Below are 23,886 nucleotides of genomic sequence, written 5' to 3' on the forward strand. Positions count from 1 at the left end.
TCCAGCATCTCGATCACATGCATTCCCCTTACCAATCAGACAGAGCCGAAAGCCTAGGTTTTACGAAGAGTGCTCGTGGGACGCCTGAAATTCCAGATCACCGGGTACTACCTGCTTTAGGTATATAGAAGCCGTCAAGTTTCCCTCTCTGTCAGCAAGCACCTTCTCCCGATCCATCCTGAACCCGAAGCCCAGCCCGAATCCAACAAGCCTAAGAAGCGAGACAGAAATGACGGATCTTTCCAAAGTCACTTCGACATGCTACTGCGGAGCGGTCCAGCTGGAATACTCCATTGAGGGGGACAATTTGATTACCAGCGTACGAGACATTTCTTGGAGCTCCTCCTGTGCCAGGTTGAAGAAGGGAGAGATCTGACACTAAACAGTTCATCTGCCATTGCACCGACGACCGCAAGATCACGTCCTCCGTGCATGCTAGTAATTTCGTCATTGTAAGTCCCTTACACGAAAAAGCCAGCGGCCATCTCCTGGGTTCGGACCCTGTTCCTGCTGTTTGGATGACGGTTGTGGTTCCTCGCTAACGCTCGTCACCAGAAAGACAACACCCTCAAACACGTCCGCGGGCAAGACAACTTGACCAAATACGAGCGCAAACACGGCATCACTACCGGCGACCAGATGGATAGCTACTTCTGCAAGACGTGCGGATCCTTACTGTACAGAGTCTCCAGCGGGTTCCCTGGCACACATATCCTCAGGCTCGGGGCTGTGGATGATTTCTCGCTGTATGATGGCGCACTACGCCCGCGAGTCGCGCAGTTCTGTAAGGATAGAGTTGCTTGGGCGGAACCTTGTGCCGATGTTAGGCAGGATCCTGATAATGTGCTGAAGCCGGAGTGATTCGCATAGTATGCGCAAGATGTAGTGATTGGCGGGTGAATACAGGTTGTCCATTTTGGTAGATCTGAAAGTCTGGCTGGAGTCGACTTTATGGAGTGAGATGTTGTCCAGCAGCGTTATTATATAGGGTGACACGACAATCAGCATATCAATCATGGAGTCTGACTGTTCTGTGGTACTGCCTAGTCCAGCCGGCATACGACGCTGCAGTCGCTGACTGAATGCTCATTGTGTATACCGTGTGTGTTGACTTGACCATCGAAACGCCAGGCTGACGGTCTACAAAAACGAAAAGGCCCTCATCCTCACCCAGTAGTGATATAGTATTTCAGCCAGTTTCTTTGTGCAATGCCCCGTTACCCTTCTCACAAGATAGTAGGATCAGGCGAGATTGTCGCGCTCAAATCTTCGACCCTATGCCGACAGCATAAGGCCTCGAAGGCCTTGAGTCGTCTTAATGGCTTGATAGCCATCTCGGAGCAATATCCTGACATGGAAATTGCTTGCGCAAATCGTGCAAGCAGAGTCGTGCATAGCAGTGGAAAACACTGTCCTGCACTTGCCGCGTGACAAAGTGCCGCGACCCAGAACAGCAAACCCTTGTGTACTCCCCAGAGATCGGATAAGTCAGTCATGCGAAGACACCTGACGAGTCTGGGCTGGATCTGTACATGGTGTGTGGCGGCGACGGGTATAGGGACACCTTCCTCTTCGACTGCCAACAACATCAAACTGGCCCATCGGCAGCATTCGTACATACCTTCCTCCCCGGTTTCTGGTGTTTTCGTGATTGAGACGATTCGAACGATCTCTTCGCGGAGGGTCTCACGCTGCTCTGATACTTCTTGTGTTGCAAACGATGGGTGGTCCTCGTCGTCGAGGAATGTTGAGAACCATCCGTGTACTACTTCTTCCAGGGCGAGCATTGCTGCCTCCGCGTGTGTCGTGGGTGTCTTCGCATACCAGCGGCTCGCGAGAGGGGATGACCAGATGGAGGGGATGGTGCTTTCGTGAGGACATGTCTCTGGGAAGAGAGCTCTGTCATCTAATAGGAGCGGGTTCAGGTGAGCCGGTTCGAGGGCGGTTGATCTATAAGTACTGTCAGCAAGCAGTCAGGCCGGTGGTTTCTCCAAGGATGCATACACTTTCAGGTGACTTGAGATGTATTGCAGCAATGCAAGGCTATTTGAGTCTTGGGTAGCAGTTTTTTGTTGTAGGAGAAGTCGCTCCATAGCCTGTCTGTGTACAATTAGCTCGGCAAGCGCCCGTGGTGCCATGTCCGAAGGTTCGCGACAGCATAGGCAGTCGCCTTTGGCGGACGCATCGACATAATCTCGGATACTTAGAGAGTTAGGCAGGTCCTGAGAGGCTAGGCAGACGATTGGAGCTCCCAGAGCGAGAATTGCTGTCAAGCATCGAGGACTGAGTATGTTCGAGGTTGCTATCTTCGTGTTAAGTTGGCGGATAAGTTGGCCCTTGAGCTGCAGCAACACAGTCTTCATGCCCACACCAGTCAACGCCATGTTGTGAGCATAGCTGAGCAGCAGACAACCGCAGAACATGATTGATGCATCCTCATGATAGGACGTAAGGAACCGTTTGACGAAGGTCTCACCAAAGAACTCGAAGAGTGACGAACAGACTGCGGCTGAAGTAATCGTCCCACTTATTTCGAAAGGTAGCGAGGGAAGATATAGCAAGGGATCGGGTTCGAACTGGCGAGGAGTAGGGGTAGATAACATTAGAGGCGGATATTCAATGGTTTTGGTGGCTATTGCCTGCCAACGTCGTGAGCTTCGAGTTGGGAAGCACCCGTAGACTGGTCCTGCTTCTTGAGGAGGAGCATGATACCTGACTGCGTTGAGTGCAGGTGTGTCGGCATTATGTTGGTGGCGTTGTGCTCCTACAGGACCACCCCAGTATGCTGCATGGCTCCTTGTTGGCCCAGCGTGCCTCTTGACCCAGCTGACTTCACCAGCCTCGAATTCGAGATTGACAAAGGAGAACCGAGGTCTAGGTTTGTTGCCTTTGCCACCGGTAGGCATGTCCGGCGATGCAGATTGATGCAATTGAGCTGGGATCTTCAGGGAATGCGATCTTGTTGAGAATAGATAATCAATAGACCTTGCACCTGCTCTAAAGAGGTAGTTACTCTTGAAGTTTCACGCTGAGAACGTCGATCTTGCTTCTCTCGAGCGGACGTGCGCTTTCTATTTCGCAGTCAAAGAAATTATCAATCCTCCAGAACGCCCGCGCGAGGTATGTGGAAGTCTCACCTACAACAGAGGCGGCATTAGCGTAGCGGAGACGCCAGAGAAGGGACCAGAGAGCGGACAAGTTCGGTGGGTACTCCTCCTTTCCAAGTGGAAAGACACTTCGTAAGTCGAATGAAGATCCCCCATCCCTCTATAGTAGCTGGTCTGTTGTTTTGACGGGTAGCTAATGTGTAGATTAGACACTTGTTTCCTATTGCATATACTTGAGGCAGGCAAAAGATGGGTCGCTTCCCTCGCTTACCTCGCTTGTGGAGATCCTGCTCCTCCTTTGAAGTTTGTTTCGCCGTGATCTTGTCTGCTCGGCACACAACTTCATTAGTAAGGGATGTAGAATCGCCTCGAAAGGTCGCCTTTGATTCAAAAAATGCAATTCACAAGCAGACTAGGTACAGGCAGAGCGCTTGGAGTGGTGTTGTAAGCACCGTCGCCACTCGTGCTGCTTGAGTCGTGCACTCTACTACACCTCAAGACTTGACACGTGACAAGAGCTAAGTGAGCCATTTCCATTACAGATCTAGGCTTTATGGACCGGTGATCATTGCCCGGTCCCTTTGGAGAAATGCTCTTGTCAAATCTAAGCATGATCGATAGGTGACGGGCCAATACCGATGTCGATAGTGTAGACATAGAGAGGTGCCTGTATGAAACTCGAGCCATTGTTAAACGGCGTCCCTCGATTCAGCTGAGCAGCTGGCATCCACAGTTTGCCATAGGTATCAATCCACATAGCATCTACCCATAGCAGACGAGGGTCTTGCACCACTGATGACACGATGTTAGTAAGCCGTGAATAAATCTGGATAGTTACATCGACTCACAGGTGGTCCACGAGCCATCGGGCGATATTTTGATGATCGCTTGCCTGTCCGTATCGCTATTGTAGATATTGCCTGCGGCGTCAATCGCTGTACCTCCTGTAGACGGCGTAAGAGCGTAGGGCTCTGGATATTGCGAGAGAAGACTAGCAAGGGAGGAATTGTAGAAGGCCTCATTGAGATATTGCGTCTCGATGCGTGACATGCCGCCGGAGCAGGGTTGATAGTAGTAGTACTGGCCGTCAGGCGAGACTTCATGCTGGTCGGCGTAGATGTACTCGAAGCCTCCTGTCAAGTCGTGCAGGAGCTTGCCTTCCGCTGAGACAGGCATGAAACCCTTGGTGGTAGGGTCGTCCTCGAGCACGCGTCTGGCATCGCCACTGGAGAGGTCTAGAACGATGATTCCTGGAGTTCCGGCATCCGTAATGTACGCTAGACCAGCCGCTGGGTTGAAACGAACATCGTCGATCAGGCTGGTGGCTAGTGTGACGTTGCCAAGATTGTACACCCTTGCCACGCTGTTCGTGGTCAGATTTACCTGGACCAGTTTCGGACCTTCAGGCAGAATAACAGCCTCTCCGAAACTTGGAGAACCGGTGTCAACTAGCCACAACGTCCCATCGGGTCCGATGCGCTGCGAGTTCGTGCGAATCAGGTGGGTTGCAGGATCCTTGCCTGCGGCGTAGGAGTTCCATTCTGCATTAGGGTAGGGCGTAGGGTCGCTGCCGTTATGCCACTCGGCGACTTGTGGCCCTGTGGAGCCGTCGACGCGGGCATACAGGATGAAGAGACGGCCGTCGGGAGTGCTGCTGACACCGTTCACGGGATTCTGAAGGGTAAGAGCGACCTGGACTCGCGGATCTTGCGCAATGGCGCCGGAACAAAATAGCGCAAGCAGCGCGTAGGGAAGGAGCTCGGAAACATACATTTTGCTGACTTGTTCGATTCCAAAGACTTACCGTCTACGATCATCTCATTAACATTCAACCGGTCAGGGGCATCATCGAGGTCAATATATATATGGCACTTTGTCGCACGGCGGTCGGCATGACGTTCTAACCCCTCACCCAGGCCGAGCGGAGCAATACTGTGCGAGGTGGAGATGGATATTAACCGGCCCTGGTGAGGTTTCCCTGAGGTAAGTGTCCGTATGTCGTGCTTCAGGGGTTTGGCCGGCCAGAAATGATTTGCATTGAAACCCATGAGAGAAGGAAGTGAAATGACGTATATTGCTGGCCCTCATAATCAGGCGCGGCAGCCTCGTCAGGTACGAGGATGGCCTCACGATGTGGATACATTGTGGTAGGACTGTACCTGCGTGGACGGGTGCAACAGTGGATACTAACACGGCTTTCGCGAGGCTGACATGGACGCTGTTGACCTCGCCAGTCGAACGCAGCCTTCCGAAGTGTAAAGCATGTCAGACTCGGGGTCACCTCACAGCACCGGAAGCATGGGAGAAGTTCGGCCGGCCATCTCCTAGTACTAGACATGCCTTTGTGGGATGACAATGCACTTGGGTGACCCGCAACACAGTCCTACCACAACAAGTGTTGTTGAGGACGGGGACAAAGAAGATGGCAGGCCATATGCCATGGAAATCATTGAAGCTTCGGTCGAAGTTCATCCGGAGCCAGGTTTAGGTTAGTCCGCAGGTCCTCGGCAACGTCCCTGTCCCGGTTATTGATCGGATATCAAACAACGAAGACCCCTCAATACCACAAATACTATGGAGCTCGATTTGTCAGAAGACAATTATGCATACGTGCATGCACGACTTCAATGACGATATAACCTCAAGCGTGCATGTTGATACCTTTTCAGTTAACCACAAGGCCAATTTTCTCGAACCACTGTCCATTCGAAACAGCGCTGTAGCTTCACGAATACGATGTCAAACATACCAACCAAGACCCGGTCTTGGATATTGACCAACAAGCCCACGGGACTTGCAACCATATCAGGAGACAAACCGACATTTACACTCGAGACTCGAGACTTGCCAGCTTTGCAGAATGACCAAGTCCTAGTCAAGGCTTTGTACTACAGCAATGATCCCGCGCAGCGAGGCTGGATATCCCCCACCATTCCTGAGGGAAGACTGTACGTCCCACCTGTTGAGGTCGGCACGGCTATGCGTACCCGAGGTCTTGCGGAAGTCATCGACAGCAAGTCCGACAAGGTACCCAAAGGCACAATTGTGTCCGGAACCACTGACTGGAACGAGTACGTCGTGCTGGACGCCAGTGCAGTAACTCCTGTCCAACCGCTTCCTGGCGGACTGAGCCTGACACATTATCTCGGTGCCCTGGGAGGCACAGGTCTGACCGCATACTACGGACTCGTCAAGGTTTGCGAAGCAAAGAAGGGCGAGAAGATAGTCGTGTCCGGCGCAGCGGGCGCCACAGGTAGCATGGTGGTGCAGATTGCGAAGAACATCGTTGGTGCCAGTAACGTCATTGGCATCGCTGGCTCGGACTCAAAATGCCGATGGGTTGAAAGTCTTGGTGCGGACAAATGTAAGCCAGAATGGATCCTACTCGGGCGTACGTGTGCTGACATGCAGAAAGGCCTGAACTACAAGTCGCCCTCCTTTGCCAAAGATCTGAAGGAAGCAACCAAAGACGGCGTAGACGTTTACTTCGACAATGTCGGTGGCGAGATCCTTGACCTCATGCTAGGGAACATGTCGATGCACGGGCGGATTGCTGCTTGCGGATCCATCTCAGGATACAACTCGGATGACGAGCCCACGATCTTGAAGAATTACTTCCAAGTCATAACGATGAGGCTGCAACTTAGGGGATTCATCATCATCGACTACCTGCCCAAAGCCGGTGAGGCGCTGAAATTATTCCGAGAAGCCATCCAGGAAGGGAAGCTGAAGGTTGGAGACGAGAATGAGACGGTCGTGCCCACGAAGTTTGAGGACGTGCCGAAGACGTGGTTGACATTGTTCTCAGGCGGTAACACGGGCAAGCTCGTGACCAAGCTCGAGGGATGATGGTGCTCCCACTTTAAACAAAAAGGGGTGGCTGTAGACGAAGTTGAGTTGGAAGCATCACTTCAGAGCTTTCCAGACGGACTGAAAGAACTCAATCACGTCTGCAGCCAGCTCATTCGGCTTCTCGTAGGCAGCGAAATGGCCACCTCGGCTATGCTCGTTCCAAGACTGGACATTCGAAATCGTTTCGGCCCATGATCTCGGCACGATGCTCAATTCTTTGGGGAAGGCACTGTATCCTGTTGGTGTTTTCAGATAAGTCGTTCTGATCCAGGACTCCGGATCATTCAGTCCGGCAGGATTGTTCTCGAAGTACATCTGGAAGGCTGTGGTGGGACCAGGGAAGTAGTGCAGCAACGTCCATGTAATGATCTCAGTATGTGTCCACGGGTAGTCGTCCGCCCATAGGAACAATTTGTCGGCCATCCATGCTAGCATTCCCACAGGTGAATCGTGCATGGCAAAACCCAGGGTGCGTGGCTTGCTGGCCTGAATCTTGTCGTAATCGGAATTGGTGTCCATGAACCACTGCAGACGGTCAAGGCATATTTGCTCAAATGCTGAATACGTTGGTTCTCGACCATCAGGAAAGTCTGGTTTGAGCATCATCAGCATGTTCTGATGAACTGCTTTGACTTTCTCGGGGTACATAAGACCGATGATCCGAACGATGTCGGATCCCCAGTCCCCGCCTTGAACCACGTATTCCGGATATTCGAGCTTTTGCATTAGGCTGTGAAAAGCCGTAGCATGATGTTGATGCTTGAATCCAGCCTTCTCCGGGTAGGACGAGAAGCCATAGCCTGGTAACGAAGGTGCGACGACATGGAAACCTGCTTCAACCATGATGGGTAAAATCTTGGACACTTCTGCAAATGATCCGGGCCAGCCATGCAGAAAGAGGATAGGTATTGCATCTGGACGTTGACTGTGCGCGTGGACAAAGTGCAGCTGAATGTCTCCGAAGCCTTCGACGTCAATGTCGGTCATGAACTGCGGCATCGTGTTCAAGCGGGCTTCCTCGGATCTCCAGTCGTACTCGGTGCGCCAGAAGTCAAGGATCTCCTGCATGAATGAAGAGGTCACTCCATTGTCTTCGCCTTGGTCTGCGCCATTCCCTACTTTGGGAAGCCGAGCCAGGCGCAACTTCTGGGTGAGTAGATCAAGCTCGTCGTCAGGGATTGAAATCTGGAAATGTGAGCCATTAAGCCAAAATGTCGCGTTCTGCTGATCGTCATCTTACCTTGTATGGACGCATTGACGGAAGATGCTGTCGTTCTTGTTTCGTGCCAATTGCTCAACTATCCCAGATGGTGTTGCATATCATTCTTTGTAGGTAGTAGACGGTATCCATACTGGCGGCCTTACCATTGACGTCAACGAAAAGAAACTGAAAAGGGCATAGCGTGCTTGCCGAAGATAAGCGTAAAACGTGCCCCGACAGGGGTAGGTATGACATCTCTAGATGAACGGAGCGAGCACCTGAGAATGACATTGCAGAAAAGACTACATGCCAGAGGGCGTGGATGACCATTGGCAATTCGGCAGAGCACTGAGGCTTGTCCACGGAGACATACTATGCTGGTAAAGTATTTGCTCGCTCACCAAGGGTGCACTCCGTCCTTATGCACCGCCCTTCCAACATCAGCATCTCTCTTGCCCTCAATGACACTCAGCAAAGTCTGCCCCGATACCTCAGGATCCCCCGCATATCCACCAGCACTGATGTCCTGCTCCGTTTTCCCACGCAGATTCGAGCGCACCAAACCGGGACATACGGCGAAAGTCTTGACGCCCTTGGGTCCCAACTCCTTAGTCTCCTGGATCATGAGCATGTTGAGCGCCGCTTTACTGGCGCGATATATGTCATAACGAGCTTGATAGTATGGGTCATTGGGGTCCGCTGCCATGCTCAACGAACCCAGACCACTAGTGACGTAGATGGAATACGGATTTCTTGACTTCAACAGCAGAGGCGTCAATGTATGAGTCACGACCATAGGTCCAATAACATTCGTCTGGAATGTGCGCTCGAGTTGTGTTCTCAATTCGCCATCTGGGGGCCCAACACCGGCGTTATTGAGCAGAACGTCTAGGTGGCCAAACCTGTCCTCGATGACTTTGGATGCAGCATCAATGGAAGCCTGGTCGTTGACGTCGATCTGGATGTCTGTCAAAGTGCCCTTGATCGAGCCCTGTGCTTGGAGCTCAGAGACTGCTTTCTTTCCGTTCTCCGGGTTTCGACTACCCACGAGTACGTGGTAGCTGGGAGAGGCCGAAGCAATCACCTTGGCAGCTGCGAAGCCAACACCAGAGTTGGCACCTATTGGCCGTCAGTATACATATATCCAGTCATAACGCGAGGGCACACACCAGTGATGAGTATGATGGTTTGAGATGACATCCTGAAGCACCTGTGTTGAAGATGTCAAAATAATTCGGCCGCTTGTGGTCGTGTTGATACAATGACAAGGTTGATGGCTCTAGAGCTTCGGGCTATTCCCTTTTTAACATCTTGTGCTCTCCAAGGTGCGCCGCCTTTTGTGTTAAGCCCTGCCAATGAGATGTATGATACAAATGCTTCCTTGGCGTACATTCACTTGATCGTCCACGTCGCGATATCTGCCAGATGCGGGTATCATGATTTGCGGCTTCATGTCCGATATGCCCGTTAACTCCGCGAGGTCTGTGTTTTTCGCAAGGCTGCAGCCTTGTATGGCCGGGCCTTACGGATTGAACATCGTTGGCATGCATTGACTTGGCAAAGCAGAAAGGTGCACTGAAGCTTGGTATTCGTTGCCAGCAACTGACACCGACAGATCATTCATTGTCCCACCACAAAATTGTGTAATAGGCGTTCTGGTTTGCCCAAATGACTGTATAATGGTGCCGGTCCAAGTACACATAAGGACCTACAGAAATCAGCGCAACCGCGAGAATCACACAGGCCCAAAAGACGAGCCATCGACCGTGGTGGACATCGCCGATGAAAGTCGCCGCGGCTGCACCCACGACCGTGAGGAAAGCCGTGAACAATGGTGCATGAGTCCCTGCAAGCGCAGCAGCCAACAGGCCTAATGAACCCACAAAGAAGCCGAAGGTATACTTGTGGCCTTTCAACCATGACCACATCTCAGCCCGAGTCATCGCGTTACTCCGCAATTGCGTTGCGCGACTCATTGGAAGCATTTTCTCCTCCAGCATTTGGTAGGAGATCCTGCCTCCGCGAAGTCCACCGCGGATCTTGTTCTGAAGCTCGGGGTTGGACATCATCTCAATGCTGTCAGCTCGCACGTCTTCCTGCATGCAATCTGCAAGGTCAAGGATCGCCCGCTGAATGCCCAAGGTTCTGCCCCCACGATTGAGCCGCGAATTCAAATAGGCATCCACCCAGAGAATGTACATCCCCAGCGACCATACAAGAAAGAGGATGATGACGGAAAAGAGAACCAAAAGGAGAACCCCCATTTGTAAGATGACTGGACTTGCTGGCATTTGCCGTTAAGGTTGATCTCGGTAAGGTTATAGTTGACATCGCCGTTGGTGAATGTGGGCTCGATATACGTGTTGAATGGCCGGTCTCCAGAGTCGGTCGTCCACGCGAACCCATATGGCCACTCATAGAAGGGGACCTGAGACATTAAAGCTAGGGACTGGGATTCTAGGAAGTCTTGTTTCCAAAACATCGCGCTGATGTTAAGGCTGGGCGATTTCAGCTCGATAGGAGTTCCGTTATAGTTGAATGTAGATTTGGTCTGATTCAAGCCGAGAAATCCGTATTTGCTGCCGTAATCAGAAACATGCTGCACAATTGACACACGTCAGCTCATTAGGAGATGATGAGGAAGTAGAGAAGGTTCATAGTCAGATAAACCAACCCCAGTTGTGGGAATGAAAGAGGCTTGCTGATGTTGGTGACTCACCCAGTAGAACTGACAATCGGCGGTCAAAGACCAGTCTAATGTCACATTGCTGGTGATGGTGCCGTTGAATCCAATGGGTTCAGGGCGGTACAACTCGCAAAGGTCGACATAATCACCAGTCAGATCGCCCTAAAAGCTATTATCGCTGGGGTTGGTGTTGCCAGCGGCGACCGGGAAATCGGGACCCAGAGAATCATTGAGTCGATGGGCGTCGTGTACAATATATCTGACTAATTGAAAGTCAGAGTACGGGACCATGTTCCCTGAGGGGACTTGAACAAAGGGTTCGATATTGGCGGTATATCCGGCCATGGCACTAACAAGCGTCTGGAAGGAGAGGACAAAGCTGCCACTGATCACCAACCACACTACAGTAAGCCGTGCTCTCGCAGTTCTGTGCTTGAGCAAGTCCCGGCTGAGTTTGAGCAAGGAGGTCAAGCTACCATTCTGCAAGGTGACGGCTTCGAAGGTCCCATACGACACCGGCGATGATTCCATGGACCTCACCAATGCCCTGGTGTAGACCTGGTAGGACACAATTACCAGCACTGCTTGACCGCAACGTCCGATGATGATCTGCCAAGGTCAATAGGTAGACTCGTGGAATGGAGTACTCTTACTGACATCCCAACAGACAGTGATTATCTTGGCCGCAGTGAAAGACAGTTGACCGTAAGCCAGAGTTATTTGGAAGAAGCCGGAGATTGTCCAAATGTCGTAGCTGCCATAGCCTACACGGAAGGCAGAGTCGGGTTGACATGCGTTATTGGGTTGGTAGAGACGGCGTGAGCAGACGACTGCAGGATACTGACAAGCACGATCATAAACAGTATTGGCCAAAAGAATATCCAGCCTTGATGCCACTTTATGGTCTTGAGGTCGACAACACCTTCTTGGACGAATGTCGTGAAGCAGGAAATGACGGATCGCCAGAACACCCTTGAAAACAGGCATGTAATGCCATTGAGAGTCCATGATGCGAGCCGCGGCCCAGTTCCTCGAACCTTCAGCTTGGACAGTGTGATGCTGGAGAGCCGACTGTATTTGCTTGATGATTTGCGCTCATGTTCTGATCCAAATTCGTCTGGATCTTCTCCGGTGTACGCCGTTCTCGTTAGAAAGGCCATGTTGTTGGCTATGAGTAAGGCAGTGCACTGTTCAGCTGCCGTGGATGAGCAATGTCATCGGATGGATCAATGAATCTGCAAATTGTGGTCAGATCTGGGCGTGGAAGTTGGCATCCGGCTGAGTCTGGAGGAAAGAGGGAAGTTGCACAAGGTCCGTCCATATTGTTCAGCGGCACTGTATGATACATATAATTTCATGCTTGAGAGTTCGGCCACACGTACCTAGGTATCCCTGCCCCTACTTTGGGGCGTTGCCTTTGGGCGTTGAGGCTCAGTCGTGTTTGGGGCTGAAAGAAGGCTGGTCGTGCGGGCCAAAGCATTTAGCGATCTGAAGATACCCAGCGACCTACCTAGTAGTAATGTAGCGCATGAAGAGGACCAATGTGGAAGTGCAACAGCAGATACTGAGAATGTGGGAGGGTGTACTGCGCGCGGAGTACATCTCTACACCATGAACCCTGTACGGGCTACGGCGTACTTTGTACGCGTCTCTTTGCAGTCTTGATAACGATATGCACAGTGAGACATGATTGATGGTCACCAACAGCCCGAAATGGCGGCGTGCAGATCCGATGTTTTCTGATAGGCCGTGGTTTGGTGGCTGCGTGAGAACCTCCAGGAGGCATTATCGCAATATGAGCAATAAGGCCACCCTCCACCTCATCGGTTGACGTGGTCCCTAGTCAACAGGCGGGCGGGGGGACCTTCCAGTGAACTGACACTGCCATCATCTCAATCTATCCTATATCGGTGTAGATGCATTTTCGGGCACTCCCGTCCCAAAACACCACTGCTTCGGAACTCGGCCACGATGTGTCTCCGTCATTACATGTATGAATTGATCCAGAACGATGGCGGACCATCAGGGCCTGCTAATGAATACCCAACATTCAGTACAACATGTTATTATCCAGGAATAATCATACTGTATTGCCGAGAATCTGGAGCAAGAATCGTGATTTGGGTCAACAACTCAAGACATTCCATCTGTCGAGGAAGGATCACGGCCCATGAATACTTTGTACAATCTCTTGCTGACCATGGGGCCGAGTCTTTTATCGCTCCATGCGCCATCCTTGTTGGCTGATTTGCGAACATCCTCAAGGAGCAGGTTCCCGTTGCGGTCGAAAGCAGTCACGAGTGCACGCACACTCTCAAACTTGTCCACAATTCCGTAAGCCATACTAGGAGTAACTCGCTGTACTTCTTGTAGCATTTTGACGAATGTGTCTCTGGCGTCATCTCCAGTACGCACTTGCCCGCTATCCATGCAGAACGAGGCTGACTTGAGGTTGAAGTCGAGTTGGGCGAGCCGATACGGGCGGGTTGCGAGGTGTTGTGTCAGTGCAGATATCTGGGATGCCGTAGTCCCAGGTGACGTTGTGTGATGGATCAGTATCGGTTGATGAGCGAGCTGCAGATGCAGAAGTAGACCGTCGACAACACCTGCTGTGACAGAAGACAAGTCCAGGGAATCAGTAGAAGTCTTCTTAGGCTTCCTAGGTCTCGCCCGTGAGGGCCCTGGCTCGGGGGTCGACGTCGTCATCTGAGCCCTCACCGCAGTTGTGTACTCTCGATTTCTGGCATTCGCAGATTTCTTGAGCCAACCGCTGAGGCCTTCGATGAGATAGATAGGGGTGCAGTCTCCAAAACGTTTTCGAAGAGAGGCGACATGGGCATCGAGATTAGCCTGCATCTCGGATTCGGTAACTGGTTCGCTGGAATCAAAAGCTCCGTTTCGGACAGAGGCAATGGCAGCAAATTCAACAGCCGGGAGATGAACCAAGAAATGCTTCTCTTTCACAATGCGACTCTTTGATGCCGGCTCCCACTGCCCATCTTCATCGTTGTAGGTGGACTTGACGGTGCGCCGCCATGTAATGAGATTGCCATAACGCATTTGGTCTGGAACGGATTCTGTTAAGTTGACTTCTTCATCAAAGTAATTGACTTCGACTTCAAGATTCTTCATGTACTCCTCAACCTGGTCTCCAACGCTGGTGCCTTTCAGAAAGCCAGACATGTCCACAATCATTTCTGGCACTGCGTTCTTCTTGTTGACTCGGGACTTGTTTGCCTCTGCCAAGTCAGCGGCCCTCTGCTTTTCTTGAGCCTTTGATTCACGTTCTCGCTTTTTGCGCTCCTTCTCGGCTTCTTTTTCGGCATCACGCCCTGCTTTTACCGCAGCTCTTTCTGCCGCTTTGGCCACCTTGTCCGTCTCCGTGGCCTTGGAGACTTTCGTGGTCCTAGGTTTGGCGGGGCTTGAGGAGAACTCAATGTCATCGGTAGGGTCCTGCTTGGATTTTTCTTTTCCAGTTCGGACTGCTCTCGTAGCTTTGAAGTGCTGAAACAGGGGTTTGGCTTCTTTGCTCGGATCCTGCGAAAGAACGGCAAGTAGACTGGCAGTCCTGTTTGAATAGATCTCATCTTCCACTTCCCTTGCAGTCGGCTGTGAGAGGCTTCCTGGGAGGTCGAAAGGATCTTCTAGTAGATCTTCGGGTTGAGCGCCAGAGCGGTGGTCTGGTCTGTCCTTCTCAATATGCCTCTGTTCCGGAGCCGAAGACGAAAATGTAAACATGGTTTCATCAGGACGATCCTTTTGTCTATGCCGGCCGGAGGACTTCTGAAATGATGGGGCGACCCTTAGTACCAAATCTGGTTGGGAGTCATCTTCGGACAAGACTTCGTAGACGACATCCACATTCGAAGTCTTGCTGGCATGGGTTTGCGGTTGACGCAAGATACTGGGCTCTGGGCTTAGACGTTGTCTCTTGGATGGTCGATCAATGACAAAGTCTATCGACGCTGTATCATCGAGATCGTCGGAGATTGAGTGCAGATTTCCACCAGCTGAGTTTGCCGAGGCGCTGGCATGGCTTCGATTTAATTGCGTCAACGGAGGTGGACTCGAGGATAAAAGGTCTATTACCTCGGCCATAGCTTGTCTATGACCGTCAAGCTCATAACACAGAACGAGAATCTCAAATGATTACTTGCGTGGGAATGAATGTTGCCACCGGATGATGATGACAAAAGAGAAGCCAATTGAGTCAATTCGCTACTTCCAAAAGTAAACAGTCTTGGCGCGTTTCAGGACGCGTTGAAAGGCGTAAAGTGCTGCTCTGGGACACTCACCCCAGGGACTACAAGGCTGTGGGAGGATGTCGCTGCGATTCTACAATGATAGCATATTACATCTGTCAAGCCGCGCCAGGGAATAGTCTGACTAGATTCTCTTCAGAACCTGCATTTGCCCTCCGGACCCGCGCAAACTCAGTGGCTCGTGCATCACCACGGCCAAACTTTGCCTTGATGAGTGTCGCAAATAGAGCAGCCAGAACCGCCAGCGCCAGCCAGAGAGCCAGGACGATGTCTTTCCTTTCCAGGAACTTGCTCCTCTTGTTCCTCACCATTTGGTCAATTTCGTTCTCCAGCCCATCTGCCATTTTGTTCCTGGTGAAATGCTCATTAACCCTTTGTCTGCCGTTTCGGCTAAGTGTCTGGAGTGCCGCAGAACTCAGCTCATGCAATACCTTCTTCATGATTGCAGCCCACTCGTCCACATTGTCCACATCACGAAGCCAACCAGTCTTTCCTTCTACAATGGTCTCCAAAGGGCCACCAGTATTCGAGGCAAGAACAGGAAGTCCGTGCAACATGGCTTCTACGGGAACAATGCCAAAGTGTTCGTTGCTTGGTGTATACAATAACAGCTGAGCGTTCTGCAACAATGTGTTTTTGAAAGGCCCGGGTACGGAAAGCAAGAATAAGACCTGTATACTGCTGGGTATTGCGAGGGCTGTGGGAACAGTCTTCGCCGTCGCTGTGGACAGCCCGAGACTCTGGGCTAACTCGTCCAGTTCCTGGTGGTAATGGACGTTTTCACTGACTCTCTGGTCATAGCCGCCGGCCAAAAGTAGGCGTGTGCCTCTGCGCTCATCTGGAGATAGATTCTGATATGCTCGAATGGCCAGCCCTATGTTCTTCTTTCGTTCGAATCGGTTTATGCTTAGAAGAATCCTGTACTGTCCTTCCCATAGACGCCCCTCGTCTATCTCCTTCTCTTTCTCTTCGACGTTGACGCAAGGATATATGACACCAAGTGACTCTGCCAGGTCTGGCCAAACACGCGAAGCCACCGATTTGGTGAAAGTTGAGTTGACCACGATTTTGTCGCTTGCACTCATGCTCCATCCTTCGAACCAGTCGAAAGGAAAGCGATAAAGTTTCTTCGCCAGTCCCGGTACGCCTGAAGTCTGTCGATCCGCAAGGAGCTGGTCAGGAAAATGACAGTAGAAGAGCGTACGTTGGCGACCGGGGTAAAGCCATCTGAGCAATGGCACGCATGCGGGCAACTGGTCAACGAGGAATACGTCCGGCTTGAGTTTGTTCAACTCGTTTGTCCAAATGGAGACTGCTAGCACAAGGTGAATCTGGCGAAGGATGGCGAGAAGGATATGGAAGCGATTTAGGAAAGTGGGAGGAAAGAGAGTGTTTCCGCGAACTCTGACATCAAGGGTGCCTGCAACTCACATATGTGTCAACGCTTCAACGGTCACCAGATGCAGAGGTGCAGGCCATGACTGACCATCTCGAGCTTCATCGAAGCAGTGCTTGGGATCGCAATGCGAAGTGAAGATAGTTACCTTATTCCCCTGCTCTTGTAGACCAACTGCAGCATCGATAATAAGACGTTCAGCTCCGCCTATGCCGAGGTCAGGATGAAAGAAGACAATGCTTCGTTTCGATGATGGATTGGAAGGAGTAATTGTGGACATGATCACATTGTTGCGCGATCAAGTATATCGAGCCTCCAAACTCAACTGCGAAAGCGAAAGCGAAAGTGGCCTTCTGCAGGTGTTCAACTCGGCTGACTTTCCACCATTTACGAAGCCTCCCTGGCCTTTGGAAGGCCGCGATTCACCGACTAAGCTTAAGCTTGAGGGGCATGGCACCCTAAGCGCATGTGCGAATCAACACCCCGGGCCACTCTCCGCTTGGTACGACAACATCCACCCCCATACTTCTCATGATGCTCTCCAGCTGCAACTAGAAAGTCATGTTCCCTACACCCAAGTTGAATGCACGGTCTAGACTTCGGACAGACGGTCAAATCCCTATCTATTCATGGCAAGGTTTATGCATGAATAACATTCAACATTAGCAGATGTCTAGTATGATTGGTTTTCGCATGTTGACAACCTTGATCATGATTGCGCGTATCCGGCAAGCCTGTCACGTTCCCGTCAACACCATTCCTAATCTTGTAAAGCTCATTCCCATAGTCAATGTCCCGCATGCGCGGGCTGCCGGTCGATTGCCTCACCACTCCGCAACTTCGTACACAGTACATTTTCTCTCTTTCTCTCATTGTCACCTTCGTCGTTCGTTGTCTCTATTGAGAACGCACCTACGGGTGTTAATCGTGCTTCGCGTCCTCCTCCCGTGACAACAGGCTCCTTCCTCTGGTGAAGTGCCGTCCTTCGCTCAACACCTTTTTCTCAGCTGGCTTAATATCCCCAGCATCCTCTCGCTTCGGTCGCCTTACGACACTAATACCTTCCCACACCTGTCCACTACGTACTCGCGCTTCCAGTAATCATACAAGATGACTCGGGTAAGAGGCGCATTCCCCAGGCTCATGGACGAGAAGCTGACGAAGAACAGTTCACGGCTACACTACTCGCCCTCGTCGCGTTTTTCTCGACGTACACTCTCGCGGTCTCTCCTCTCGTTGTCAAGGGCTCGGACTTTGTGAATACCGTGGATGGCACGCGCTTTCAGATCATCGGAGTCGCGTAAGAGAAGACTTTATTTCATAATAGAGATATTTGCGCTGACTCAAGCTCGAACGATAGGTACCAACCTGGTGGTTCCTCTGGTTTTGACCCATCTTCTGGTGTGGACCCGTTGAGTGACGCATCAGTCTGCCTGCGAGATGCCGTCCTTATGCAGAGATTGGGCGTTAACGCAATTCGAGTCTACAACCTCGATCCCGACCTCGACCACACCGAATGCGCCTCCATCTTCAATGCTGCTGGTATCTACATGATTCTCGACGTCAACAGTCCGTTGGCAGACCAATCTCTGGATCGCACTGCACCATGGGACTCGTATGATTTGGACTATCTCCAGCGTGTGTTCAAGGTTGTGGAAGACTTCATGCAGTTCAATAACACACTGGGATTTTTCAGCGGCAACGAAGTCATTAACCAGGATTCGGTTGCAGAAGTCCCTGCATATATCCGAGCCGTGACCAGAGACATCAAAGACTACATCTCGGCCCAATCCAAACGGTCTATTCCTGTCGGCTATTCGGCTGCGGATGTTCGCACCCTGTTGATAGGCTCATTCAACTACCTTTCTTGTGGATTGTCGAATGATACCAGTTCCAAGATTGATTTCTTTGGGCTCAACTCTTACTCTTGGTGCGGAGATGCTACTTTCGAAACGTCCGGCTATGATGTCTTGGTATCTGATTTCAGCAACACGACCATTCCGGTCTTCTTTTCCGAATATGGCTGCAATCTGGTGACCCCGCGCAATTTCAGTGAGGTTCCTGTGCTGTATAGTTCAGAGATGACTGGCGTCTTCTCCGGCGGTCTCATCTACGAGTACAGCGAGGAAGTCAACAACTACGGTTTGGTTAATCTGAATGACAATGGCACGGTCTCCATCCTTGAGGACTATAACAATCTTCAAGCACGGTACGATGCATTGGATGTTACGTCGCTTGAACAAGCCAATGCGACTGCAACAACCTTGACTGCGCCGACATGTAACCTCGACCTGCTCGCTGGTAGCGATTTCACCGATTTTGAACTTCCTGCACGCCCGAGTGGTGTGGATGCTCTGATCTTGAGTGGTGTGTCTGGCAATACTACTGGCGCAACAACAGTTTCGAGCACGTCACCTAGTCAGACTGTTTATAACACCAACGGCGAGGCGCTTTCTGGTCTGAAGCTGAATGTTCTGGCTTGGGATCAAAGCAATTTGCCAGGCAACAATACCAGCGGCACTACTACTGGATCACCATCGGGCAGCACAACCAGTACCAGCAGCAGTAGTACTGCTACCAAGACCAACGCAGCGGCCAGAGTTGATGACGTTAAATTCGGATCTCTGATGATGGGTGCTCTATCCGTCGGTCTGTACATGCAGCTGTGATTGGATGGTAAATTTCAAAAAGGCTGTCCTGCTTGATGAACCAGGATTTCTGCTCAGAGCTTGGTGCATGGCACTGTTCAGGTTCACAGGATGAACATAATTTGCAGATGACTTGACAGGTCCAAGGGTCTTCAAAAGGCCTATATAGACAAGATTAATTAATGCATGAGTACAGAGAGATGAATTGAAAGAATGACAGGATTTTTAGCGGCTTGAAGAAAATCTGCCACGAGGAAAGTAAAGTCACTACTGTCGCGCCGTTAGTAGTGGTGTGCTGCACATCCCACGTATTGTGGTAGGTTCTCCATCAGTGATGTGTTTATGACAACTGGAAACGTCCATTTTCCTGGTTCGATTTCATATGGGATGCTCGTAAGTCCCACCACGCACTGACATCCGGGGGGGAACAAACCAAGATTCCACGGGATTGCGTAGGTGGATGTTCGGGTTTCTTGGTATTCGTGGCATCTCATGATCTGCTCTTGCCGTGGTGTGGCGCGTGCTCTTTTTGTCGTCATGGATCGAGCCAATAATTGCGTGTCAAATCTTCTGTACCCTGGCCAGTTGTGGCTTGCTCTTGGGAGGCTCAAGGATTCTCTCAGAGTCTTTCTGCACTGCCCTGATTTTTGACTTTTTCCTAGCAGATCCAAGAAAAACTGTGCAGAGAGAAAAGCTGAAATGATGCAGGGACTGACGCCACTCACACGTCACTTTATCCTTCAATTTCGCCCATCACATCACCAAAACAAGACGCGAAGTGACCCTTGCGTCAACACCCCAGTGACCCAACCCAGTTACCACAAAAACTACGGATACAAAGAGCCCCCAAATCCCTTCGCGTTCCTCGCTTCCTCCTTTCGATCATCAGATTCACGAGCCTCACTCCAATAACCACACCTCTCTCAACCTAATCCCACTTCGTCCACCATGGCCATCGGCGGTCTCATCCTCAAGTTCGGCCAGACTGGCCTGCGCTTCCTCGAATTTGGCTGCGCAGCCATTGTCCTCGGCATCTACAGTTACTTCCTCTCTGTCCTGGCCGACAAGAACATGCACATCCCAACATGGGAGAAGGCTGTTGAGGGCATGGCGGGCGCTGCCTGCTTGTACCTCATCTTCTGCATCCTCCTCACCCTCTTCATCGGCGGCATTCCCGTTTTCGCCGTCCTCGCCATCATCCTCGATCTCTGCTTTGTTGGCTGCTTCGCCGGCATTGCCTACTACACTCGCCACGGCGCCAACTCCTGCAGCGGCATTGTCAACACTCCTCTCGGCACTGGCCTCAAGAGTGAGAACGCACCTGGCGCGGGAGATTGGGGATATGTCTGCAGCTTGAACACCGCTTGCTTCGCCGTCTCCATTGGCGCCATCCTCCTCTTCCTCCTCACCGCCGTTGTTCAGTTCATGCTCATGCGCCACCACCAGAAGGAAAAGAAGTTCGGACCTGGCCCATCCAACAACTACACTAGCGGATCTGGAAAACGATCATTCTGGAAGCGCAACAAGCAAAACAAGGGTACTCGCGATGCCGAGATGGCCACTGCTGCTGGTGCTGGCGGTCTTGCTGCTGCAGAGCACCACCACCACGACCACCACGGTATTCGACCAAGCCACGAAACTGGCATGACTGGCTCGACTGTTAACAACAACGGCCAAGTACCTTATGCATCCGAGCCCAAGTACGGTCAACCAGGCTATGGTGAGACCGGTTATGGTCAAACCGGCTATGGCATGAACGAGACCCGTGGTGCTGCGCCTGTCAACCATGCTGTTACTGGCACCAACTACTAGATCACCTGATCGCTTGATCGATTGATCGAACAATGCATCCAACCCAGAAGGCATCAATGTCACCACCATCTAATAACTCTTACGGAGTTCGGGAAGGAAAGGAAGCCAAGTGTTCCGGATGTTTATGAGCAAGATTGTATCAACAGCACTATCAACATGCAGCACCTTGTGGTTTTGCAAGAGCAGATACGACGTTTACGATAGATCCTATCCCTACCCTGCTTATTAGCACTTAATATCAATTCAAAAATTACAAAATCATATCTTGTTTCTATAGCTTGACATGCTGCCTTTTCGATTTCTTCCGTTCGTCAGACTTTGTTGCCCGGCCAAGTTGTCATATGACGGAAGGATTGTGGCTTGCATGACGCATGATGCAATGCGCGGCCACTCCCGCTCCTCTAGTTAGTGGATGTTTACGTCAGGCACGAAAAACTGAACTCCTTTCATCCGGACCACTGGGCAGAAGTATGTAAGATGTGTGTCAGGTGGTCTACACGATGAGGCATCGGATGGTAGCCTCGTAGAAGGATTTTGCACACCTTCGATCCAACTAACCGTCCATCGACTTCTGTACGATGCTACCTGCACTTGCCAATACCGATCAGAAGGAACCAGATATAATTGCCGTGTTGTTAGTTCAATGAACCAGAGAGACATCGCTCATACAATGGTGACGGTGGCCTCTTCTGCCGTCTCTAAGAGCTTACATAAGAGATCATTCGGCCCTTCATTTGGTGCCAGCACCCCTATCCTGCGGAAAGTCATTGATGCCTGATCAATAGGCAAAAGCAGAAGAGCCACGCGCTCGTCTTGGTATGCGAGCTCGGGCTTCTCAACGTTTTCTTTGCCTTCCAAGATCGCCACTTCGAGTGCATAGACATGACGAATCTGGGGATTATAATCGATCCCGAAGTGGCCATTGTGCCAGCGGAAATGTGGGATATCATCGGAGTCGGCTTTCTCTTGCTCTGGTTCGAAAGTGGCAGGTATCATGAGAAGACGGCCTCGCAGTACCAGTACCCCGACTTCAAGACCTGAAGTCATTGGTTACACCCGACCAGGTGATGGTGGTAGAAACCACGGTCGCTTGTGGGAATCAGAGCGCCTTGCCACTTGATCGGAATGGCCAAATATTCATCATATTCAATGGGCGCCGTGACCGACAGCCAGGACCATGACGGGATTCCTGGAATCCAAGCGAATCGACGTGGGAGGTTTGCTACCTCCCAGAGTAACCCTTCGACGATGCTTTTGCGCCAGAGGCCGACTACAACCTCTTCGTGCAACAGGCTCTGAAAGAATGTGGTCAAGCCAGCCAAAGCCGGGATCTTATCTTTCTCGTAGGTGAGTTTACGGGTAGAGTATTCCCGTGCAAGTCGCGTCCAGATGTGCAACAATTGGTCTCGGTCCGCAACTTGAGGTCGTAGGTTTCTCAACGATTGAACACGCCAAGCATTTGGCCTCTTGGTGTCATCGAGAAGGCCATGCTCTGAAGCACTGATAGCAGAACACTCCCAGTACAACAGGCGATCAGTGAAAATGATAATGCGCTGTGAGAGAGCCGTTTCCTGAAAAGTCCAGCCCCTGTTGTCAAGCAGATCATGGCGACCTAATGAATGTAAATGGGCTATGCGAACAGCAATCTTTTCGTCATCCGGCCCTGTCCCTCGCATGGCAGGAACAAATGTGGACAAAAGTCCTCCACTGCTATCAATCGCCCCAGCAGCAGCAAGTGTAATGGAGGCATTACTGAAAACAGACATCATTTTCGATGATGCAGTCTGCAGGGTCGTCCTGTACAATGCAAAGCGCATCGATCCAGAGGTAGCGGAACCCCAGCTTTCGAACAACCACCACTGCGTCCCGGTACGTACTGGGAAGGACTTCCACTTCGATTCGATGCTCTCTTTCCCTCATGGTAGCCATTGTGGTGGTCAACGCATGTGGCGTGGAGCCCCAACAATGAGAAAGAGCTACATATCTGCTGTGAACGCTATTTGAAGCGAAAAGACGCACATAACTTTCGTCCGCTGCACACTGGACATCTATCACGCGGGTAGGGAGAGTTGGAACTTGAGATCCGATACAATCTGGATGGGTCCGATCGCATTCATCGATCCAGCCCGCAATCGTCTCGAATCTCGTCTTCCAATCGTCTATGTCCTGACTTGCCCAGACGGCTCTTGAGCTGTTGGATTTCTGCTCACAGCTCTCGGATACAACCAGACTTGCTGATTGCTGGGGTGGGTCAGTTTCTCGGCTTTGGAAGGTGCAAATTCCAAACACGTCTCCGGACCATTGAAACCCTGTGGGGCCTTCTCTGTACCAAACGGGCCTGTATCTTCTCAAACAGAAGTCAGAAGAAGGCAATGAAGGCAGCGGGTAAACGTAAATGTGGTCCTGCGCTTCCTTAGGAGTTTCGATGGGGCCATCCTCATCGTCGTCAGTGTCGGACTCCGCTTCGCGCTGTCGTCGAGCCAGACGTCGCTCCAACTGGTGCAGAAGGATACGTCCGTACAAACTGTCACGCACAACAGAGCACAATGTGCATCCATCGCCCACCACTGATTCATGGAGCTTTGCAAGTCCAGGCTGATGTTGAAGCTTCTTGAACTCCCGATTGCGGAAAAGTTCAGTGCAATTGGCGCAAAAGCCTTCACGGAAACATTCCGGCTTTGGGTCCAGTGAGCCCAGGGATCTAACCTGCTGAGCAGCCCACTCCAGTCCAGCCGGCGAGTAATAGTTTTGAGGAGGTTCGAGATCACCTTCAATTGAACCTTCAATGACCAGGGCCGGTCGTGGCATGGCTTAGGCTCGAAGTAACACAAGTTGGGATTTTCACCTAGAGCCTACTTCCACGACAGCATTGGTCGACTTGAGAGCATAGGACGGTTCTCGAAACACAACTCCAAAGGATGC

At 51.3% G+C, this 23,886-nt stretch overlaps 12 protein-coding genes across 12 annotated transcripts; 4 read left to right on the top strand and 8 right to left on the bottom strand.

The window, feature by feature from the left end:
- Window positions 1-177: 177 nt before the first annotated feature.
- On the top strand, window positions 178-1,044 carry EDD37DRAFT_410931 (Mss4-like protein). Its single transcript, XM_062812459.1, has 3 exons — window positions 178-319; window positions 387-452; window positions 556-1,044. The coding sequence occupies exons 1-3, from the start codon at window positions 230-232 to the stop codon at window positions 859-861; spliced, it is 462 nt and encodes a 153-aa protein (XP_062670284.1). The 5' UTR covers window positions 178-229; the 3' UTR covers window positions 862-1,044.
- Window positions 839-3,161, bottom strand: EDD37DRAFT_410916 (uncharacterized protein). Its single transcript, XM_062812458.1, has 2 exons — window positions 2,005-3,161; window positions 839-1,950 (listed from the first exon to the last, which is right to left on the bottom strand). Exons 1-2 carry the CDS (start codon window positions 2,904-2,906, stop codon window positions 1,227-1,229), a joined length of 1,626 nt encoding a protein of 541 aa, XP_062670285.1. The 5' UTR covers window positions 2,907-3,161; the 3' UTR covers window positions 839-1,226.
- Window positions 3,162-3,711: 550 nt separating this feature from the next.
- EDD37DRAFT_650279 (major royal jelly protein) lies at window positions 3,712-4,880 on the bottom strand (the record flags this gene model as incomplete). Its single annotated transcript, XM_062818232.1, has 2 exons — window positions 3,712-3,899; window positions 3,956-4,880. The coding sequence occupies 2 exons, from the start codon at window positions 4,878-4,880 to the stop codon at window positions 3,712-3,714; spliced, it is 1,113 nt and encodes a 370-aa protein (XP_062670286.1).
- Window positions 4,881-5,567: 687 nt separating this feature from the next.
- On the top strand, window positions 5,568-6,985 carry EDD37DRAFT_410941 (uncharacterized protein). Its single transcript, XM_062812460.1, has 2 exons — window positions 5,568-6,471; window positions 6,523-6,985. Exons 1-2 carry the CDS (start codon window positions 5,844-5,846, stop codon window positions 6,954-6,956), a joined length of 1,062 nt encoding a protein of 353 aa, XP_062670287.1. The 5' UTR covers window positions 5,568-5,843; the 3' UTR covers window positions 6,957-6,985.
- EDD37DRAFT_410947 (Alpha/Beta hydrolase protein) lies at window positions 6,985-8,392 on the bottom strand. The gene is made up of 2 exons (XM_062812461.1): window positions 8,200-8,392; window positions 6,985-8,144 (listed from the first exon to the last, which is right to left on the bottom strand). The coding sequence occupies exons 1-2, from the start codon at window positions 8,212-8,214 to the stop codon at window positions 7,014-7,016; spliced, it is 1,146 nt and encodes a 381-aa protein (XP_062670288.1). The 5' UTR covers window positions 8,215-8,392; the 3' UTR covers window positions 6,985-7,013.
- Window positions 8,393-8,402: 10 nt separating this feature from the next.
- Window positions 8,403-9,568, bottom strand: EDD37DRAFT_410954 (putative short chain dehydrogenase/reductase). Its single transcript, XM_062812464.1, has 2 exons — window positions 9,330-9,568; window positions 8,403-9,279 (listed from the first exon to the last, which is right to left on the bottom strand). Exons 1-2 carry the CDS (start codon window positions 9,358-9,360, stop codon window positions 8,558-8,560), a joined length of 753 nt encoding a protein of 250 aa, XP_062670289.1. The 5' UTR covers window positions 9,361-9,568; the 3' UTR covers window positions 8,403-8,557.
- Window positions 9,569-9,776: 208 nt separating this feature from the next.
- On the bottom strand, window positions 9,777-12,006 carry EDD37DRAFT_609400 (uncharacterized protein; the record flags this gene model as incomplete). The annotated part of the gene is made up of 6 exons (XM_062815129.1): window positions 9,777-10,267; window positions 10,360-10,759; window positions 10,880-11,008; window positions 11,051-11,455; window positions 11,504-11,818; window positions 11,884-12,006. The coding sequence occupies 6 exons, from the start codon at window positions 12,004-12,006 to the stop codon at window positions 9,777-9,779; spliced, it is 1,863 nt and encodes a 620-aa protein (XP_062670290.1).
- A 646-nt stretch (window positions 12,007-12,652) lies between these two features.
- Window positions 12,653-15,026, bottom strand: EDD37DRAFT_410950 (uncharacterized protein). The gene has a single exon (XM_062812463.1). It carries the CDS (start codon window positions 14,942-14,944, stop codon window positions 12,980-12,982), a length of 1,965 nt encoding a protein of 654 aa, XP_062670291.1. The 5' UTR covers window positions 14,945-15,026; the 3' UTR covers window positions 12,653-12,979.
- A 27-nt stretch (window positions 15,027-15,053) lies between these two features.
- On the bottom strand, window positions 15,054-17,094 carry EDD37DRAFT_630950 (alpha-1,3/alpha-1,6-mannosyltransferase). The gene is made up of 2 exons (XM_062816616.1): window positions 16,595-17,094; window positions 15,054-16,528 (listed from the first exon to the last, which is right to left on the bottom strand). Exons 1-2 carry the CDS (start codon window positions 16,782-16,784, stop codon window positions 15,207-15,209), a joined length of 1,512 nt encoding a protein of 503 aa, XP_062670292.1. The 5' UTR covers window positions 16,785-17,094; the 3' UTR covers window positions 15,054-15,206.
- Window positions 17,095-17,496: 402 nt separating this feature from the next.
- Window positions 17,497-19,487, top strand: EDD37DRAFT_411016 (Glucanosyltransferase-domain-containing protein). Its single transcript, XM_062812466.1, has 3 exons — window positions 17,497-17,623; window positions 17,674-17,804; window positions 17,865-19,487. Exons 1-3 carry the CDS (start codon window positions 17,615-17,617, stop codon window positions 19,171-19,173), a joined length of 1,449 nt encoding a protein of 482 aa, XP_062670293.1. The 5' UTR covers window positions 17,497-17,614; the 3' UTR covers window positions 19,174-19,487.
- A 441-nt stretch (window positions 19,488-19,928) lies between these two features.
- Window positions 19,929-21,225, top strand: EDD37DRAFT_630953 (uncharacterized protein). Its single transcript, XM_062816617.1, has one exon. It carries the CDS (start codon window positions 20,101-20,103, stop codon window positions 20,962-20,964), a length of 864 nt encoding a protein of 287 aa, XP_062670294.1. The 5' UTR covers window positions 19,929-20,100; the 3' UTR covers window positions 20,965-21,225.
- A 402-nt stretch (window positions 21,226-21,627) lies between these two features.
- Window positions 21,628-23,772, bottom strand: EDD37DRAFT_650288 (uncharacterized protein; the record flags this gene model as incomplete). Its single annotated transcript, XM_062818233.1, has 3 exons — window positions 21,628-21,971; window positions 22,019-22,671; window positions 22,718-23,772. 3 exons carry the CDS (start codon window positions 23,770-23,772, stop codon window positions 21,628-21,630), a joined length of 2,052 nt encoding a protein of 683 aa, XP_062670295.1.
- Window positions 23,773-23,886: the final 114 nt, after the last annotated feature.

This window comes from Exophiala viscosa (genome assembly GCF_022695815.1).
Source record: "Exophiala viscosa unplaced genomic scaffold EDD37scaffold_5, whole genome shotgun sequence".
In the NCBI taxonomy this organism is placed as follows: domain Eukaryota; kingdom Fungi; phylum Ascomycota; class Eurotiomycetes; order Chaetothyriales; family Herpotrichiellaceae; genus Exophiala; species Exophiala viscosa.

Coding starts and splice junctions, on each gene's coding strand:
- EDD37DRAFT_410950 (XM_062812463.1), bottom strand. CDS start 14,944: ATGGCCGAGGTAATAGACCTTTTATCCTCGAGTCCACCTCCGTTGACG.
- EDD37DRAFT_410941 (XM_062812460.1), top strand. CDS start 5,844: ATGTCAAACATACCAACCAAGACCCGGTCTTGGATATTGACCAACAAG. Junction 6,472..6,522: donor AAGTCTTGGTGCGGACAAAT/GTAAGCCAGAAT, acceptor ACATGCAGAAAG/GCCTGAACTACAAGTCGCCC.
- EDD37DRAFT_410954 (XM_062812464.1), bottom strand. CDS start 9,360: ATGTCATCTCAAACCATCATACTCATCACTG. Junction 9,280..9,329: donor AACCATCATACTCATCACTG/GTGTGTGCCCTC, acceptor GACGGCCAATAG/GTGCCAACTCTGGTGTTGGC.
- EDD37DRAFT_410916 (XM_062812458.1), bottom strand. CDS start 2,906: ATGCCTACCGGTGGCAAAGGCAACAAACCTAGACCTCGGTTCTCCTTT. Junction 1,951..2,004: donor ATCTCAAGTCACCTGAAAGT/GTATGCATCCTT, acceptor CAGTACTTATAG/ATCAACCGCCCTCGAACCGG.
- EDD37DRAFT_630953 (XM_062816617.1), top strand. CDS start 20,101: ATGGCCATCGGCGGTCTCATCCTCAAGTTCGGCCAGACTGGCCTGCGC.
- EDD37DRAFT_630950 (XM_062816616.1), bottom strand. CDS start 16,784: ATGTCCACAATTACTCCTTCCAATCCATCATCGAAACGAAGCATTGTC. Junction 16,529..16,594: donor CTTCGATGAAGCTCGAGATG/GTCAGTCATGGC, acceptor TGTGAGTTGCAG/GCACCCTTGATGTCAGAGTT.
- EDD37DRAFT_410931 (XM_062812459.1), top strand. CDS start 230: ATGACGGATCTTTCCAAAGTCACTTCGACATGCTACTGCGGAGCGGTC. Junction 320..386: donor GGGACAATTTGATTACCAGC/GTACGAGACATT, acceptor GACACTAAACAG/TTCATCTGCCATTGCACCGA. Junction 453..555: donor ATGCTAGTAATTTCGTCATT/GTAAGTCCCTTA, acceptor GCTCGTCACCAG/AAAGACAACACCCTCAAACA.
- EDD37DRAFT_411016 (XM_062812466.1), top strand. Junction 17,805..17,864: donor TTTCAGATCATCGGAGTCGC/GTAAGAGAAGAC, acceptor CTCGAACGATAG/GTACCAACCTGGTGGTTCCT.